Source organism: Lycium ferocissimum, chromosome 1 (genome assembly GCF_029784015.1).
Source record: "Lycium ferocissimum isolate CSIRO_LF1 chromosome 1, AGI_CSIRO_Lferr_CH_V1, whole genome shotgun sequence".
Taxonomy (NCBI): Eukaryota; Viridiplantae; Streptophyta; class Magnoliopsida; order Solanales; family Solanaceae; genus Lycium; species Lycium ferocissimum.
Window position 1 is genome coordinate 1,850,003 of NC_081342.1, and position 20,390 is coordinate 1,870,392.

Below are 20,390 nucleotides of genomic sequence, written 5' to 3' on the forward strand. Positions count from 1 at the left end.
AACGATAGAGATTATATATTGATTAAGATTAGAGATAAAGATTAGAAAAAGAGAGTTGGCTTTGCGTAGTTCTTGCATAATGCATTGGTCATATTTGTTACAGAAGGTATGGTGATATTATCAAGAACAAGGGAAACAGAAAAACAACTCATCGAATTAACATTGCATCATGGCAACAAACCACTACTGAACACCAGGGTATTTTTTGCGTATTGATAAGCGAAATCGGAACCTGCGTGTATAGTTAAGGTGGCAAAGTTTGGGTGTTAATTAGAAACGGCTTTCACAGGGAATGAACCTTAGCTTGTACTTGGACATATTCGGGGAAGCTTAAAATATCTAAAATAATTTTTCCAAAATGGATTAAGCCCCATTATATCTCACTCGCGGTGCAAATCAACTAATTTTGCCTTCTCACGTGCGCAAGGTCACTCCTCTTATGTTTTCAGTACTATGATACAAGTAAATGTTCAATCAGGTACACACTGTAAAATTTTACATAAAAAACACGCTAATTTTTATAAACAATCACCTAGTCCCTCAAGAGTTAGATGTGAAATTTTATTATCACAAACATTATAACAAAAGTGACAAGGCACAAAACGGGGCGTACCGTTTTAAACATAGGTAATGAGGAAACACTCTTCCCATTCATTAATGGATATATCGAAACTTAAATTATATGACTAGGTGTAGTACTCTACAAATAATTTTTAGGGACAAGGCAAAGAGCATTTTTCTTATGCATCGTAAGTCCAAGCAAAACATCTGTATCAATTTCTTCTTTCTTCATTCCAAAAGGTAACTCCCAATCAAATGCATAAAGAAGGTTTGAAATTATAAGCTCTACTGTTGCAACACCAAGTGCAATACCTGCAGAGAGACAAATTCAAGATTTATTCTTTATAATTTTGAAATTTTAAAATCTTTGTAAAATAAGAGTCAGAAAGATGTTTTTTAAATGTTATTTCTACTACTTTTCATGATTTCATGTAAAACCAATAGTTTAAATAGAAATTTGTGGGTTCAATTGAACTTATCGTGTAAATTATACATCTACTACTGAATACCTGGGCAACCTCTTCGGCCTGCTCCAAATGGAATCAACTCAAAATGTTGGCCCTTGAAATCAATATCACTATTCAAGAATCTATCAGGTATAAATTCTTCTGGATATTCCCATATTTCAGGATCTCTTGCAATTGCCCAAGCGTTAATATGAATTATAGTTCCTGGCTCAATTTCATATCCTTCTAGTGTGGACTTTTTCATTGTTTCTCTTGGTAGTAGGAGTGGAGCTGGTGGATATAATCTAAATGTCTCTTTTATCACTGCTTTGAGATATGACTCATGTTTAGTAGTTTGGATATTATCATCTTCCAAACATGACAATGCCTTTGTTCCCAATTGATTTTCTGATTTTTATTTTCAAGGGCTTCTTGCACTTTTTCATAGCTTTTTGGATTCTTAATCAAAGTGAAAGGACCATCATTAGCCAGACTACTATACCGTTGCCATCCTAAACGTCTACATTCCACCGGTAAATATATCCTACAAAATAATCAAATTTAGAGGAAAATGAAAGATTTCAATAGCTAGATACAGTAGTTGTATATGCAAGTAAGTAATTATGTGTCAGCTTAACTTGTGTACACTATCTTTAAGTCATCCCTGCATAGCACTTAAAATTTAGAAATAAAGCAAACAATTTGCTATCTATCTATATATATATATATATATATATATATATATAACCATTAAAAGCACTTCTACTATAGACATATATAATTGATCACTTGCCATAAGAATTGCCTTTACGTTGTCCAAAGTGAGATCAATTGGGGTAGATTGATCTTTCCTCAATTGTAGCAAAAGATCAATAATATCTCCTTCCATGGATTTTGGCCTATTGGGATTAAGATGCTGTTCGATGAGTTCTTCATAGAACTCATCCAAATCCCTAAAGTTCTTCTCAAGTCTACTAATATTCCCAAATAATTTATCAAGCCCACCAAATAAAGGAAAATAATCAGAGATAAAAAATCTTGCCATCATCTCTTGTGCCACAGTTGAAAGTTCATCAAATCTCCTCTTTTCATGTGCTTCTTCATCATGCCTAATACCAAAAGCAGCTCTACAAATAATTGTACTTGTTAGTGAGATTACTATATTGCTCAAATTTGTAGTTTGTGAAGCGCCTGCTTGTTGAGATATTTTCTGGATCATTCTTGAAACTTCATCTTCAAGAATCGGACTAAAATATTGCACTTTCTTGAGACTAAACAAATGAACAACACAGATTTTTCGCATTTCCCTCCAATAGTCATTGTAAGGTGCTAAGGCAATATCATGACCATTGTAAGACAATTTTTGTTGGCCAAGAAAAGAGGGTCTACTACAAAATGCTAAATCTTGTATTTTTGTTACCTCTTTTGCTAATTTTGCTGAAGAAATTACGACCATAGTAGCTGAACCAATTTTCAATGAGAATATCTTTCCATATTTCTTGGATAGTTTCCAAAAATAAAGATGAGGGTTTAAACTGTCAAATTGATGCAAATTTCCAATAAAAGGCAGCCCTGAAGGACCTGGTGGCATAACATTTTTCCTAGCCTTTTTGGCTAGGAAAAATAGGAATTTGAGTACCATAGGAAAGGTTATTAAGAGTAGAGATATCATAATCATTTTTTTCTTAGTTATGACATATATCTCAAACTTACTGCAATTTATAGACCTTGTATTAGTTTCTTTTCATCTTTAAACTCAACTTCAATGATTTAAGGAGGACTTTATATGGACTGCAATCAATTTTTTCAAAAAGGTACGTATTTCATTTGTTTTTCCTTCTCGGGTTTCCATGGCCACTTGAATACGAAGTTTTATACGATAGTCAAAATATTCACAGTGAGTAAGTCATGAAACTCGCATTTATTTTCTTACATATGTACTAGTGGATTTGACCGCGCGAAAGAAAAATTAAACATGGCTTTCTCAGTCAATTAAAGTATGCTATTACATGTAGTAGGCAAGATGCCAAGATTACTTTCTTTTTGCTTAACATTGACCAATAATCTAATAAGTAAGAGCAACCTAAAATAGAGAAATGCAATTCATAAATTCATTGTCCCGAAATAACAAAAGTACCAAAAAAGTACCAAAGATCGATACAGCCTCAGGACGCAATTTGGACTTTAAATTCTCATCTTATGCTTGTACTCACAAGATAAAAGGTACAATTTACACAATCTTGAAAACTATATCTAACCATTAAATCTAGCTCCACCTTTTTCATTGAAAAATCAAGTGAAAAAGCCTATCGATATACATACATATTAAAGGACTAACAAAAGCAAGTAAATGGGAGGAATGATAAACATTGACGTAGGAATTATTCAATGTTAAGCAAGGGACAATGAAAAGAGAAGACCTTGAAAATAAGATCTTCTTTGTAAAAAGATTAATCTTCAGGTGACAATTCAATATTCTGCTCTGCATCTACAGGCGATCTATCTTCTCTTTCTCGCTTTACTTCTTTTTCTATTTCAAAACTACTCTGATTTCTTCTCAATGCAATACTGGAATTCATCACTACAAAAAAAAAAAAAAAAAAAAAAAAAAAATCTGCTAGATTGTGAAGCAAATCGATCACAGGCTCATCGAACTAACAAAACCAGTGTCATAAAGTGATTAATAAAACTACCATCAACACAAATGTTGACTCTCATTGCGAGCTTCATTATTTCGAATTCATGTTATTATTTTCGAACTCTGAAACTAAAATATTTGCATTGAAATATCGTTAAGCATAAGGAACTTCAAGCTCCAATATATAAAACCGTTGACAAAAATCCTATGCCAAAGGGAAAATGATCTACCAAAAGGCTATTATCAATATGATTTTTACTGTCTTGGTTTTCTTATCATTTAAAAATCCTTCCCTAAAGCTCCTTCCTAAGAATGTAGGTTGAAACTCAACTTAAAATGCTAAGTGTTGACACCTAATTTTGGCTCACCATGCTTAAAATTAACGTTTCTAGGGGGCTTGATTCGTTAAAGAGCACGAAATAGCATTTTTACACTGTTTTGCATTTTTCGACAATTTATCGGCAATTATCCTTATTTTAGGAATTTTATCAATTTATTGTCATTTTTAAGAATCATTATTTTTGCACATGTACAACGTGATACTACCATTTTGCGCAATTAATAATTGTTTCTTTATTTTATAGCAGTACATTTTTGTATCTTATACATTAATATTTATATTTTATACTTACATTAGTATTTATACATGTATTAATTTACTAAATTTTAGTACATCCGTCAGTTTATAGAAAATTAAAACAATTAATTCTTAAACGTAGAGCAAGAATTCGATCAAGTCAAGGTCTTGTCACTTTTTAAAAAGGTGACATTTAAAGTGATGGGTTGGGTTCTTCATCCATTGGTTAATAGATTTTTTATACACGGGTTAAAAGGAGTAAAGGGGACAAAGGGGTGCATTCTTTTATTTTTTGGATAATATATGGGGTCATTTTATATTATAAGTAAGGGGAGGGGGCATTTCTATTTTTGAGGTACATATTTTCGGATTTTTGTTTAGGTTTAGTTTTCTCTAACAAGCTCAACATCTCTCTCTTCAGACCACTTCACACTACTGACACATACATTCTTTCTTCTCTCTACACTTTCTTTTCACAAGAAGACTAGCAAAGACTAGCCTCTTCTTTCACTCTTTATAGTTATTCAGTCTTGTCTTTATATTTTTCATACATTGTCTTTATATTTTTTATTCATGCATTTGCCTTTACATTTATTCATGCATTTATCTTTACATTTATTCATGTCTTTACCTCTACATTTATTCATACATTTATCTTTACATTTATTAATGCATTGTCTTTACTTTTGTTCACGTATTTTCCTTTACATTGATTCATACATTTATCTTTACATTTATTCATGCATCATCTTTATATTTATTCATGCATTTGCCTTTACATTTTTTTTGTCCCTTTAAATTTATTCACGCATTGCCTTTGCATTTATTCATGCATTTTATTTACATTTATCCATACATTGTCTCATATTTTTCATGCTTTTTATTTATATTTTTTTACATAACCTATCTGTTTTTTTTTTTTTTAACATTTTCTCTACACTTGCAAGCAATTTCTTTACCTTTTTGTCAATAATGTAACACTAAATGCTCATTTTATTTTTATTTCTTTTACACATTTTGTTCTTTATATTTTATCTACATTGTCTATACATTATTTTTATATTTACATATATATATATATATATATATATTTTGCATTCTTATATTTGTTACACATATCATATACATATACATTCTTATATCGTGTATACTACACCAATTCTAGGTCAAAACAAGTTTCATCTCCCTTTTGTCAAAAGACCTTGTGTCAAATCATTTTTCAAAGACTTTCTATTAAATCACTTTTTTAACACTTTATGTCAAATCCCTTACTTTTTGCTTTTTCAAATTATTTTAACTAACACATTTTTTCTTTCATCTTTCAATTTAATACAAATATTACACTTTTGGCCGATGAAGAAATTTTCGTCTATTTCCAAGGCCTCCCATGTACAAAAGACAGTTTTTTTTTTTTTTTTTAATTTTAAGTTTATTTATCATTTCTTTAATTCATTAAATATTTATTTATTCTCTTACTAACATTTTTACCAAGTGCTTATATAGGTACGGGGAAATACATCTCAAAGACGATACTCGGAAGGAATCTGAATCACTGTTTGTATTTTACTTTCCACGTTCTTTATAACTATACAAAACATAAACTCGTAGTATAGTGGAAACTTTATTTTTGGAATGACGGGCTGACATATTTATTTACTTGTCGCCTTGTTTGTTTAACTTAAAATTTGTCATTCGCTTTAGGCAAGACTTAGGCCATCAATAATTTCATAAATAGATTAAATTGACTTGGTATAAATAATTCGTTAATTAAATTCACACTTTTGGCGTTTAGGCAAAAACACTAGTCCATCCTTTATTTCATATTCTTTACACACTTTTAATACAATGTACATTTTATATTATTTCGTTTACACTAATACATATTTTAGTTAAGTTAATTGATGCTAGGTAAATATTTAGTCGTCCATTTACAAATCTTTTATTCTTTAAAGGTATTACACATTTTCACTCATTTTTTTTTAATCCACAATTCCTTAATACTTATTTTTTACCAATACTTTTTTGACAATTCTTTTGTTCCTTACTCTTTTGATAAGATATTCATTAAACAAACACTCTTTACGAAACGGTAGAAACAATCAAATCGACTTCACTTTTTTCTGAATTCTTTTGTTATATAAGATCTCTACACCAATGAATATTTTTAAAAACCTTTTTACATTGTTTATGCATTGATATATCTAGTTATACAATTTTTTATACATTTTTTATTTAATATACACTCTTTTATATTTAAAATATATTCTTTATATGTTTCATATACTTACATTCTTTTATATACACAAACACACATTCTTTATATACCTGATATACCTATTTTACATATTCTCATATTTTTTATACATCTTTTACATAATTATATACATTCTTTACACTAACAAATATACACTCTTTATACCAAAGATACACTTTTATACTTACGAGGTACATTCTCTTTACACTCCTTTGTACATTTATATCGATATACATTATTTATAAAATACTTTATAGTTGAAATACATACATTTTTATACTCTGCATATACTTAGCATATTATCACCTAGTGTAACTTTTTCATGAAATCACAACATTTTGAAAACAGGTAATAATAATGACAAATAGATAGATAATCCCCCTCTAGTGTTCAGTTAAACTAAATTTAAGGACTGTCTTCGGACAGGCTCTGAGGGACGCTTAATACCTTCCCATCGGGGTAAATAAAATCCTTCTCTAGAATCTCATATGTTTCGTGGACTAAAAATGGAGTAGACACACAAATACATATAGGTTTCCTGATTTCCCTTAAAAATTAGGTGGCGACTCTAACCCTTTTAAAACCAGTTAGAAGAACCGGGAAGTTGCAAACTATCTTGGACCCGTTCAAAATAGGGCGTAACACTAAGTATAACATCTCTATGTCCCCATGAGATAACCAAATGAATACAAAAGAACGAAACTACAAGATTTAGGGTGTGTTCGGTATGGAGGAAAACATTTTCCGGAAAATGTTTTCCAATTTTCCCATGATGGTTTGGTCAAAAATTTTGGAAAACATTTTTTTTAGGAAAACAAGTTCCTCAAAAATGGGGAAAATGACTTCCCTAATAAAAATAAGGAAAACAAGTCTATAAGTGCATTCCACCAACAACCCAACCCACCCCCAACCACTCCCACCACCCCACCCAACCCCCATGCCTATGCCACGCCACCCACCCCTGCCCCACCCTCCCGGCAAAAAAAAATTAATTTGTTTTGAAAAAAAAGTTTTACTTTTTTTTTTTTTTTTTGTTTTTTGCACCCCCCACCCCCCACCCGCAATCAAACCCCCCACCCCGCCCACCCCGTCAACACCTTCCCAAAAAAAAATTAATTTTGTTTTGAAAAAAATGTTTTGAATTTTTGTTTTTTTGTTTTTTGCACCACCCCACCCCACGCACCCCTGCCCCAGCCCCGACCCCAAGCACCCCTACCCCAGCCCCTCCCAAAAAAAAATTAATTTTATTTTGAAAAAAAAGTTTTGAATTTTTTTCTTTTTGTTTTTTTGCCCCCCCCCCCCCCCCCCCCGCACCCCCCAACCCCAAAATAATTTTGTTTTGAAAAAAATTTTGAATTTTTTTTTTTTTTTTTTTTGACAACAAATAATTTTGTTTTGAAAAAAAAAAGGTTTTGAATTATTTTTTTTTGATTTTTTTTGCACCACCCCACCCCACCACCCCCCACCCCCACCCCTACCCCCCTCCTAAAAAAAAATTTAATTTTGTTTTGAAAAAAAAGTTTTGGATTTTTTTCCCCCAAATTTATTTTGTTTTGAAAAAAAGTTTTGAATTTTTTTTTTTTTTTGGTTTTTTGCCCCACCCCAACCCCCTTTCCAGACACCCCACCACCCCCTCCAAAAAAAAAATTGAGGGTGGGGGGTGGGGGTGGGGGTTGGTGTGGTATGAGTCCACACCGGGAGGGGGGGGGGGAGGGGGGATGTGGTGGTTTAGAAAATCCAGAAAAAAATTAAATACTTCAAAAAAAAAAAAATGGGCGTGGGGTTGGGGTGGAGTTGTGGGGCTTGGGTGGGTATTTTCCTGAAAATGTTTTCTACCAACCAAACGAACATGAGAAAATAAGTAAGAAATTCACTTATTTTCCGCTACGCAAACGAACATGAGAAAATAAGTAAAAATTCACTTATTTTCTAAGAACACATTTTTCAGGAAAACATTTTCCTTCATACCGAACACACCCTTAGAATCCTGCAACTTAAACTTAACCATTTACAGTCTTATCTAAATTGTAAATTAATTGTGAGCATCATGTTGTTAAAAGAATGTTAAATTAAAAACTATTGTTTGTTCAAAATTAGTTGCCACACGAGAGGCCATAAATTAGTTTAAGCGTTTTCTCAAATATGAATGGCTAAGTTAAAAAAATACTTACCCTTGGATAGTATTCGGGCCAGGCTGCTTCTGCCATCCATTAAAAAGCTCTTTCTTTTGGCATGTTTCATTTCTCTTATTCTTTCACTATCTTCTCAAATAACTTTGTGCTTTTATACATTGATGGGCTTGGAAGAAAATGATGAGCCTCAATGATAAGCAAGGACCATCTTAAAAGTAACTCTCGCCGATCTTTCGGTTCTATATTCAACTGGAAAACTCACCAACTCAGAATTCTCATGGCCCTCTTCTCATGGTACTCTTGAATACTATGTTGCTATTACAGCAAGAGAGAATTGTAGTTGGATTCGCTGCCTAAGTGTTCTTGGTCTCCTAAAGTGCTGCGTGCAAAACACATAATGCTTGAATATCAATATATAGTGCTTCTTGATCGTGCTGCTTCCAGTTCTGGAATGATTTCCACACTTCTCCATAAATTGGAGAAAGGCTCTAACACGTCCGTGTAACTGCAATAGTAACCAAAACTTTGATAAAATCTAATTGAAACATCCATATACACTCATATCCATATATGAGTGTATATGGATATATTAGTTATAATATTGTATAGTATTGTATATAGGTGTATAATATTGTAAATGAATGTATATGGGTGTATAATATTGCATACGAGTGTATATGGATATAAGGGTTATAATATTGTATATGGGCGTATAATATTTGTATATAGGTGTATATGAATGTAAATGGGTATATGGATTATAATTTTTGTATAATATTGTATATGAGTATATGGATTATAATGTTGTATAATATTGTATATGAGTGTATATGGGTGTATATGGGTATATGAATTATAATACTCTATTAAAAAAATTTTAAAAAAATAAAATAAAATAAAAAAGGAGGCAGTGGCGAACTCCAACAAAAAAAAAAATTATTAAAAAAAAAAACGAAAAAGAAGGAGGCAGTGCAGAGATAGGGGAGAAGAGGTGAGTTTTGGGTTAGAGCTTTGCAATGTAAGTTTTGGACCATTTTTTTGGGATTGGGCTCCTCTCCATTTCCCGTCTCTCCATTTTTCCCAAGTTCCACCTTGGATTAGAGACACATGGCATAAGTTAGAATCAATGGCTAAGATTTAATTGACTAAACCAACTCCCTAACCATGATTTACATAATTAATAAATTATCCATAAATGTATTAAAATATATTCTCTCTTCCTATTTTACTTTTCCTACGTAGTAAAATATCTTTTCTTTACCCGATAATTTTCTCATTTATTTTTTTTCCCCACGCAAAAATAGACCCCATTATTCAATTAGTGATATTTTTACCTCATTATTCAATTAGTGATATTTTCCATTTTTTTTTTCAATTATGATGCTTAGTACTTCACATAATATAGACCCCATTGTTCAATTGGTAATTGTATATTTCTGAAAGATTTGTCTATATTCAGTAAAATATCACCATTAAAGAGTTGTCGTAATTGAAAAAAATGGAATATTAAAATAGGAAGAGAGAGAAGATATTTTTAATATATTTATGGATAAGTTATTAATTATGTAAATCATGGTTAGGGAGTTGGTTTAGTCAATTAAATCTTAGCCATTAATTCTAACTCATGCCATGTGTCTCTAATCCAAGGTAGAACTTGGGGAAAATGGAGAGAAGACAAATGGAGAGGAGCTCAATTCATTTTTTTGCAATATAAGTGACCCAATCGTATATTTACGAAATTTCCCCTTAAAATAATCCGCTAAATATATTCATGAGTAATATTGATTTTTAAATTTGTCAAGAGTGAATATTTTATATCTCCGTTAAATATGAACAATTCTGCTATCATGTATTATCCTGTAACGGATTTTTGTTTGTGTAGATACACGTGTATGAATGTAAATATTCTTAATTATCTTATGCATGATTATCTGTTTATCCAATTTAGTGATTTAATTAAGAGTTTGCTGAGTAGGTAGTAATAGCTCGCTTAGTGGATCGTGCCCGAAATTTTATTTAGGAACCCACCTTCATTCGTATCATCACCATCAGAGTTAATAATATTACTTCAAGAAGGTTAAAATTTTTGTAACGGATTTTTTTCCGTCACGAAGGGCAGATCTAGTTAACAACTTATGGAGTTATCAAAACGTTATGACTTGTGACTCGGACCTTAAATACGTGTTAAAAAGATTAATGTAACAAGTACAAATATTAGATATCTAAATCGATAATATCAAATGGGATGTGGTATATAATTTTAAACTCGAACGCACCATATTCACATGTTATATCCACCACAGACCGTCACGAAATCGTGATCGATCGTAATAATACACTTCAAATTAGGGGTGGGCGTTCGGTTCTTCGGTTTGGTTTTCTCATACTTCGGTTCGGCTATTTCGGGTTCGATTTTTTGAAGGTGGACACCGAACACCAAACTAAACTAATTCGGTTCGGTTCTTTCGGTTTCGGTTTTTTGAAGTTTGGTTCGGTTCGATTTCGGTTTTTTCAATTCGGTGTTTTCAATTCGGTCTTTCGGCAAGATTTCGAAGAAGACTACGGTTCAAGAAGAAGACCACAAATTAAATCATGGCAAGAATACACGCTTCGAAGAAGAAGAAGAAGCGTGGCAAAGAAGATTCAAAGAAGAAGTCAAGAAGATACTGAAATCGTGGCAAAGAAGAAGATTAAGTAGAAGCGGCGAAAAGCAAAGATAGTTTCGGTAGCAATAGCAACAATAGTTATCTGAATGCTCAAAACCAGTAACCAACAACAAACAACGTACAAGACAAAAACAAGCAACACAAACAACATAACGATAAAATGAGCAGCAGCCAAATAGCCAAACGGCCAAACAACATAAATGTCCTAAATTTTAGCTCCAAATACAAAACATAAGTGTTAAATCCATCGTCTCACATAACAATCATAATTAAGTCCGAAATTCACAAAATTCAAAACATAAGCTTAAAGTTGAAGGTGAATCCGCCTATCTTCAAGACATCTCTCAATATGCTTCATTAAGCTAGATGTGCCATTTGCTCTATGACAATTAAGTATCGCACCGCATGTTAAACACCTAGCTTTACGCCCTTCTTCATTGTCTTGAACCATCACAAAATGTTCCCAAACTTGTGAGCGAGGTCTAGAAGGCATGATTGAACTTGAAAATAGCAAAAAATAGATAAAATCAAAAGTTAGAATATAACTTTCAAGATAAAAGAACAAAACAACAAAATAAAGTATTGAACTTACCACTAGTAACAAAGAAGCAAATTGCAATCATACATCAACAATGCAAGGATCTCTTCCACTATTTGCCATGTCTAAAGATAATTTAATCAAATATGTCATACAACATAAAAAAGTATATTATTTTTTCACTAAAACACATAAAAAAATACAAAATCTTACCAAGTTCAAGTTCCTCAAGATGATCCGAACTTTCTTCCACACTAACAGATTTAGTCTCTTTCCTAAGCCAATCTTGAACACAAATAAGAAATTGCACACATTTAGGAGTCAACGAACTTCTAAACGAATCAAGTACACGACCACCGGTACTAAATGCACATTCCGATGCCACACTAGAAATCGGAATAGCCAACACATCACGAGCCAACTCGAAAGAACAGAAATCTAGGAGCATTAACTTTCCACCAACCTAAGATACTAAACTCAACGGCGGTTTCACTTTCATCTATTGGCTCTTGTTCTTCACCAATGTATTTATCCAACTCGGATTTAGCACACCCACTTCCAGAATCTTCCTTTTGTTTCTTCAAGTGAAGCTTAGTCCTCAAAGCATTTGATTTCACACTTGAAGAGGACCCGGAACTAGAAGTTACATCAGATGTATCATGAGATGAAGTAGATACAGAAGGAGACAATTGATGATGAGATGCTCTTGAATAATTTTTTAGATACTCTCCAAACAAAGATTTCATATAATCGTACACTCCTTCGCTTACTTTCTTTCCAACTTCCTCCCCAAATAGCTCTTCAAGTGCAAGGCTAGCATACACAAACTTATTGCGAGGATCCAATACGGAAGAAATAAAATCATTTTGTTCATCTTTTCAGGATCACCCCAATACTTCCTAAAGTTTTCTCTCATCCGCTCAGCCATGTTACTCAAACTAAGATCTTCACTTGCTACACACGCTTTCAAATATGCATCAAGCTCACATATATCCTCAAAATGAACATTAGAGGTAACATAATGTGAACCACGAAGCCTTTACGGTGAGCTCGTAAAATCTTTCAAGAAACTTTATCACATTCCTTACATTCACCCAATCATCACATTCAAGCGTACTGCGACACTTCCATCTTCACAAACATGAGTAGCAAGATAAGTTTTAAAATTCTCATCAAAAAAATCAAACCTATCAAATGCCTTCTCAAAATTTTGTGCCGTGTTCAACATCGCGTAGGTGGAATTCCACCTAGTAGGCACATCTAGAATTAATGTTTTAGCACATCCCACCTTTTGAACTTCACAACATTTCTTAAAGCTTCTTGTTCTTGCCGAAGATCCTCTAACATATCTTACCATTTGCCTAACACGTTTAACAGAAGCATCAATTTCCTTCAAACCTTCTTGCACAATTAGATTAAGTATGTGAGCCATACACCTCACGTGAAGATGCTTACCATCCATTATATTAGTTCCCCACATATTTAATTGTTTAGACAATTCTCTAACTGTAACATCGTTTGAAGAAGCATTATCAATAGTAATAGTAAATACCTTGTCCAAGTTCCAATGAAGCGCATAAATTACTAATAGTCTCGCCATGTGCTCGCCCTTATGACTAGTGACGGGCAAAAATTCAAGTATTCTTTTATGCAACTTCCAATCTTTATCAATAAAGTGAGCAAATCAAACACATATAATTAATTTTTTGCAATGATGTCCATGTGTCTGTGGTAAGGCAAACTTTTGAATGTGCTTCTCTAAAAGACTTCTTCAAATTTTGTCTCAGTTCATTGTAACGTTCATAACAATCCGTTGTTATTGTTCTACGGGAAGGAATTTGAAATAGAGGTTGGGCTTGACTCATAAAATTCTTGAAGCCTTCCTTTTCTACAAAGCTAAATGGTAGTTCATCAATAATTATCATCTCAACTAAAGCCCTTCTAATTAATTGTTGATCAAATTCCCAATGCTCCTCTATCTCATTCTTATCCTTAGAAGGAAAATGTATCTTTTTTTGAGTGGGAGGTTTAATAAGGGATTTATATGCGTTGCACCTCACTAAATGTTGTCTCAATCCCGTTGTCCCATTTACAGTTGCAGCAGCAAGATCTTTTTTACAATACTTACACTTGGCTCTATCAATTCCCTGTACAACAATCTTCTTAAAATGACCCCAAACAACAGATCTAGATTGCATCTCTTTTCTTTTCTTTGTTACCTGGGTGTCAAGTGAGTATCATTGCTATCGATCATCCGTATGAGGTATGCTACCATTGAATCGGCAACACTTAATTTAGTTTCATCCGCCATCTACGAAAATTAAAGAGAAAATATAAGGCATTGTAGGACAAAGACGTTAAAAACCAAACAACGAAAAATAACAGCACAACCACCAGCCACCAGGTATGATAAAAGTCTTTTTCTTTTTTCCATATACATAGAGATCTCAAACAACTACCCATTTAATTACAACAAATTCACAACCACCACATATCATGTTACAACAATCAAAACAGTAGCAAGAAACTCACATCAACAAGATAGTAACACAAAGCAGTGAAACACCATAAATTCACCATAGACGACATAACAAGCAAAACAAAAGATACCAAAAATAACCATAAATTCACAATTAAAAGAACAAAATAATAACGAGAAGTGAGAGAGACTGAGGATTCGCTGCCAGAAGTGAAAGAACAAATAAAATCGATTAGAAATAATTTACCTTTAAATTTTTCATTTTACCTATCTTATAGCCATACAAATCTCTATGACTTGTTTTAAACCACAAGTTTCAAAAATCTTTTTTTTCTTTCTTAACTCACGTTCTTTCAAAGGGCATTACTTAAAATGAGATGGAGGGAGTATTACAAATTGATAATGATATGTGTTAGCAAATCGGATAATGTGTCTTTTGATCATTTGAGTATATATTAAGATTAATAATAATGGCAAAACAGTTGAAAGACTAATAGTGGAACTTGATTGCGACACACTAGTAAGGCACCTGAACAATGAAATAATTATTGAAGCTCACACAAATATGTTGAATGATTGCAGGTTCCTAATGGACGTAATGGAGAACCCACCACTTCAGCACCTATTCCGGGAGGCGAATGAAGTTGCGTACCCTGGCAAAGCATGGCAAAATAACTGATGATCAGTACTGCCATTGGGAGAATCTGTCTTTTGGGGTAATCCTCCTATGTTTTTAGTTGATCAGCTAAACAATGACTATTTGGAGATAGTACCGTTTAGATCTATCTCCGCACTTTCAAGGTAATATTGTTTAGATATACTCTTCTTGCTTTTTAGTTCTTGTACTTTAAACTCTTTCAATAAAATCGTCAGCAAAAAAAAAAAAAAAATGGCAAAACAGTGGAGAGGTGGGGGTAGTTGTGTGAAGAAGGCAGAATGAATCATACACATTGTATAGGAGGCAAAATTAAATCATGTGTATAGGGTAAAGGTAAATCTGGTCCATTTAATTTAATTTGGATAGATGATAGATTATTTGAGATTAAAAAAATATTAATTTAAAATAATTAGAAAAATAAGATTAGTTTAAAAGCGCAATTTTGAACTACTCTGATGACGACATGTGTAGACTCAAGACCAACTATTTTAACGAAGGGTAAAATTATCTAATTTCGCATAATTGAGAGAGAAGTTGGCTTTTGCGAGACCTGAAAGTTGTAGCAACTGATGCAGTCATCACACTTGGAATTAAAGACTCAACAGAATACTATCTATTTATGACATAATTATTCTCAAATGTTATGTACGAATTAATACTGACTAATCCAAAATGAGGTAAAATTTTGCAGAAAGGAAAAAAGTTTAGTTCAGTGATAACACGTTTGATTCCTTAAAGGGTAAGGGTGGGAAGGAGGTCATTGATGACTTAATTGCAATATTTTTTGAGGCATAAAGAATTCTTGTCATATCCGTCTGATTCAATTTGTTTGTCTGATTTTTCTAACGAAGCAGAAAATATTATCTTAAGAATATTTATATATAATCTAGACAAATACTATAAGAGGGGGAAGAGGACGCAGGGGTTGGGATGGTTGAAAACATCAAATGAAGAGTTTCTAAAAATGTTTTCCTTCATAAACATTTTTGAATTCTAAGTGATCGTATTCAAGAGGAAACAGAGGCGGGTGCAGAATTTTGGCATCGGGTTCATCTGAACTCTTGCAGTACTATAAATATATGAGTAAAAATTCATAAAAGTTACAATAAATATTACACATAAATGAACCTATAACTTTACAAATATAATGAGTTCAATGCTAAGAATATGAAAGGCTAAATCTTTGATCAGTCTCAGAGCGGAAAGCCAAAAACATTTAAAAAGGTTATGTCATTGCATACCTAAACAGCTTCGAGATTAAGTAGTGATGTCATTCTTAAATATCACTTCAATCGGGAAAAAATAGTGTACTATAAGAGCAATTTAATTAAAGATCTATTTATTTGACATTTGAAGTTAGAATTTGGCAGTGAGACAAGAAAATCATGATGTTCTTTCTATTCTTAGTAGCTCTTCCTATTATTTTCATTTTTCTTCGTCAAAAAGCCAAAATGAGTAGAAATACCATTCTGCCACCAGGTCCTTTAGGTTTGCCATTCATAGGAAATATGCATCAATATGATGGTTTAACACCTCATCTCTATTTTTGGAAACTTTCCAAAAAATATGGAAAAATCTTCTCATTGAGACTTGGTTCTTCTCCAATAGTTGTGGTTTCTTCAGCAAAATTAGCAAAAGAAGTAATGAAGACACAAGATTTAGCATTTTGTAGTAGACCCTCTACTCTTTGCCAACAAAGATTGTCTTACAATAGACATGATACTGCCTTTGCACCTTATAATGACTATTGGAGAGAAATAAGAAAAATTTGTGTGCTTCATCTATTTAGTCTCAAGAAAGTGCAATCTTTTAGTCCAATCCGTAAGGATGAAGTCTCAAGAATGATCAAAAAAATATCGGAACAAGCTGCTACGTCACAAATTACCAATTTGAGCAATATAGTGATTTCACTAACAAGTACAATAATTTGTAGAGTTGCTTTTGGTATTAGGTTTGATGAAGAAGCACTTGAAAGGAGGAGATTTGATGAAATTTTACATGAAACTCAAGCAATTATGGCTAAATTCTTTGTCTCTGATATTTTTCCTTCTATAAGTTGGATTGATAAACTTACTGGATTAGCAAATAGACTTGAGAAAATTTTCAAGGATTTGGATGAATTTTATGAAGAACTCATTCAGCAACATCTTGATTCCAATAGGCCAAAATCCATGGAAGGAGATATCATTGATCTTTTGCTACAATTGAGGAAAGAGCAATCAACTCAAATCAAACTCACTTTGGACAACATAAAGGGAATTCTCATGGTACTTATTATTATGCTTAAATGTATGCACTAGCATTATAAAAATAATTTACATCATCGGTAATTCGGTATATTGAAGTTATAATCATAAATATTGCATATAGAAGTGTTTAATCTATTCATTTGGGAATTTCTAATGATTTGAGGATCCCTTTTTTTTTTCTTCTCTTAATTAAATGTTTTGTAGAATATATTTGTTGCAGGAGCAGACACTAGCGCAATTACAGTAGTTTGGGCAATGACAGCCTTGGCAAAGAATCCGAAAGTCATGAAGAAAGTTCAAGCAGAAATTAGAAAATCAGTTGGGAAGAAAGGTATTGTGAATGAAGACGATACCCGAAGCATGTCTTATTTGAAAGCAGTGATAAAGGAGACATTTAGATTATATCCACCAGCTCCAGTCCTAGTGGCAAGAGAGGCAATGGAAAATTCTATACTAGAAGGGTATAACATTCCACCAAAAACAACAATTTATGTCAACTATTGGGCTATTGCACGAGATCCTGAGTATTGGAAACATCCAGATGAATTCATACCCGAGAGATTCTTGAACAGTAGAATCGATTTTAAAGGGCAAGATTTTGAGTTGATTCCATTTGGAGCAGGCCGGAGAGGTTGTCCAGGTATTCAATGGCGAATATATAATTTACGTGATGAGTTCAACTGAAACCAATTTTTTTTTATTTAAGACATCGACTATACATGAAAATTAGGAAAAATAGTAGATATATAATTATCATGTTTTGAACTCATATTTTCAAAGAACTCAAAAATTTGAATTCATCTTAAATGAAAAATTAAATCTTGAATTCGTCTCTACAGGTATTGCACTTGGGATTGCAACGGTGGAGCTTATACTATCAAACCTTCTATATGCATTTGATTGGGAGTTGCCTTTTGGGATGAAGATAGAACATATCGACACAGATATTTTGCCTGGGATTACTGTGCATAAGAAAAATGATCTTTGCCTTGTCCCAAAAAGTTATATGTAGACTACACTAATTAGTTTTTAGTTCGTGCGGAACAGAATGTGAAATAAATACAAATATTAGTAAGAATGCTCCCCCCCCCCCTCTCTCCCCACCCCCCACATGTAATAATTAGTAATGTAAATATCCTTTTTTCGATTATGAATTGAATCAAATCACCGAATGATATATTCTTGAAATGAATATATGGACAATTTTTCCTTTGAGTTGATAAGTTAAATTTTGATCAAGCATTATTTATTCAAAATAGTTTGTACTAATTCAAAGCAAGCATTTCCTGTTGGGATTTTATTTAAATATAAATATTTATTTACAAAAGGGTTTTACTTGAGAAGGTGTCTTTTATGAAAGGAAGTTTCCTTTCAAAATTACATAACCGCTCTTGTCTATTTAAAAGAGTGATCTTGCCTTTTGAAGTGAGATTTTTAACATTACTTTGTTCTTCCTCCAAAAAAAACTTTTTTTCTTCAACAAAAAATCTTGCACTTAAAAATCAGAAAAGTTCTTGCTTTCCTAAGACGGATTTTTCCACTGTTTGCTCATTGTAGATTTCCACAGGCTTGTCATATCCACTAAAACTATTTGCATACAATCCCATAGCAATCTAGTATAGGAGAGGGAGCAAATATCATTTTTAGGAAAGCGTTTCGCACGTGTTTCAAGCCTCCAATTCTGTGTTCATTGTTCACATTGTCAAGCCTTCATCTTTGTATTCTTCTTCATATATTTTTTGTGTTCTTGGTATATATTTTCCAACAATCTAAAAACGATATTTATTTAGTTTGGTTTGGGGCATTCCTTTCTTTCGCTGCGTTGAAGATTTGGTGATGTTTCTTCAAATTTGAAGTAGAAGAAATTCTTGTTTTGATTGGAGTATGTAATGGTATCTCTTGGTGGTGTTTTGTCCGCAGCATAGACAAATAATTCTTTCTCTCTGGTTTCACTAAGTGTGTTTTCATTCAGCAACTTAAGAGTTCTTTTCTCTGGGTTCGTATTTTGCTAGGACTTGTTTTGGTTGGACTTTGCTGCAATTTGATCTTTCAATCAAAATCAAATTTCTCAAAAAAAATTTCGTTTAGAGTTACGATTCTGCAAAAACTGAGGCATAGTTCCGTTGGAACTCATAAAACTTCAAACATGGAGGACATTCTTACAACCGTGACATTCATGGGTATATCAAATCCATCCAAAACTTGAGAATTCAAGATTTACGAAGTTGCAGATAATTTTTTACTGAAATTATATGCGACGAAGAAAGGAAGAAGAGATCAGTCTCTGGAATTCCATTCTTGTTAAGAATTGGGGTTCTTAGTGATTATTAATTACCGTTGGGAACGGTTACAACAAAGAAAGGTTATTTTTGAAAAGGGTAAATCGTATACCGTAGACATGGGATTTGGCTCCTCTCCATTTCTCTTCTCTCCATTTTCCCCAAGTTCTAGCTTGGATTAGAGACACATGACATAGGTTAAAATTAATGGCTAAGATTTAATTTACAAAAATAAGGCCCTAACCATGGTTTAGATAATTAATAGCTTGTCCATAAATATATTAAAAGTTTTTTCTCTCTCTTCCTACTTTTTTTCCAGACGATATTAGTGCTGGAACTTTTTAATGTTTAGTATTCTTGAATTTGATAAAATATCATAAAAATAAAAAATAAAAACTATTATAGTAATACCTATATAAACTAATAGTTGTATAAACTAATAGTTGTCTTTATTTTTGTCTGCGATATTTCATAAGTAAATACTTTCTTAGTTTCGTTTAGTATTTTAAAAGTAATAGTTTTTCTCATTTTTTTCATTAGACTTAGACCTTAAATCCCAAAAATTTCAAACCACCAAAGAGAGGAAGAGAACGCAAAAAAGAAAAAAGGAATAATACAAAGAAACTAAATCATGGTTGGGGTCTTACTTTAGTAAATTAAATCTTAGTCATTAATTTTAACCAATGACATATGTCCTTAATCCAAGCTAGAACTTGGGGAAAATGGAGAGAAGAGAAATGGAGAGGAGCCCAATCCCGTAGACATGAATCCTAAGTGGAAAGGCCATATGTATGAATTTCTTCTTTCAACGGAGAAGCCTCTTGAATGAAATAAAAATAAATTCATGGCTTCGTTGGAAAATTGGAATACTTCTTTGATTATCAGTCCGATAATTATTTCATCATTGCCAAAT

The 20,390-nt window shown here is 32.5% G+C and overlaps 1 protein-coding gene and 1 pseudogene across 2 annotated transcripts; one reads left to right on the forward strand and one right to left on the reverse strand.

The window, feature by feature from the left end:
* Positions 1 to 477: 477 nt before the first annotated feature.
* Positions 478 to 2,747, reverse strand: LOC132051753 (6,7,8-trihydroxycoumarin synthase-like; annotated as a pseudogene).
* A 13,531-nt stretch (positions 2,748 to 16,278) lies between these two features.
* Positions 16,279 to 18,440, forward strand: LOC132051829 (6,7,8-trihydroxycoumarin synthase-like). 2 transcript variants are annotated; one of them, XM_059443103.1, is made up of 3 exons: positions 16,279 to 17,216; positions 17,403 to 17,865; positions 18,038 to 18,440. In XM_059443103.1, the coding sequence occupies exons 1-3, from the start codon at positions 16,335 to 16,337 to the stop codon at positions 18,208 to 18,210; spliced, it is 1,518 nt and encodes a 505-aa protein (XP_059299086.1). In that variant the 5' UTR covers positions 16,279 to 16,334; the 3' UTR covers positions 18,211 to 18,440. The 2 variants fall into 2 exon arrangements, with proteins under 2 accessions (XP_059299086.1, XP_059299157.1); XM_059443174.1 differs by having other exon boundaries at positions 16,283 to 17,216; positions 17,403 to 17,838; positions 18,038 to 18,309.
* Positions 18,441 to 20,390: the final 1,950 nt, after the last annotated feature.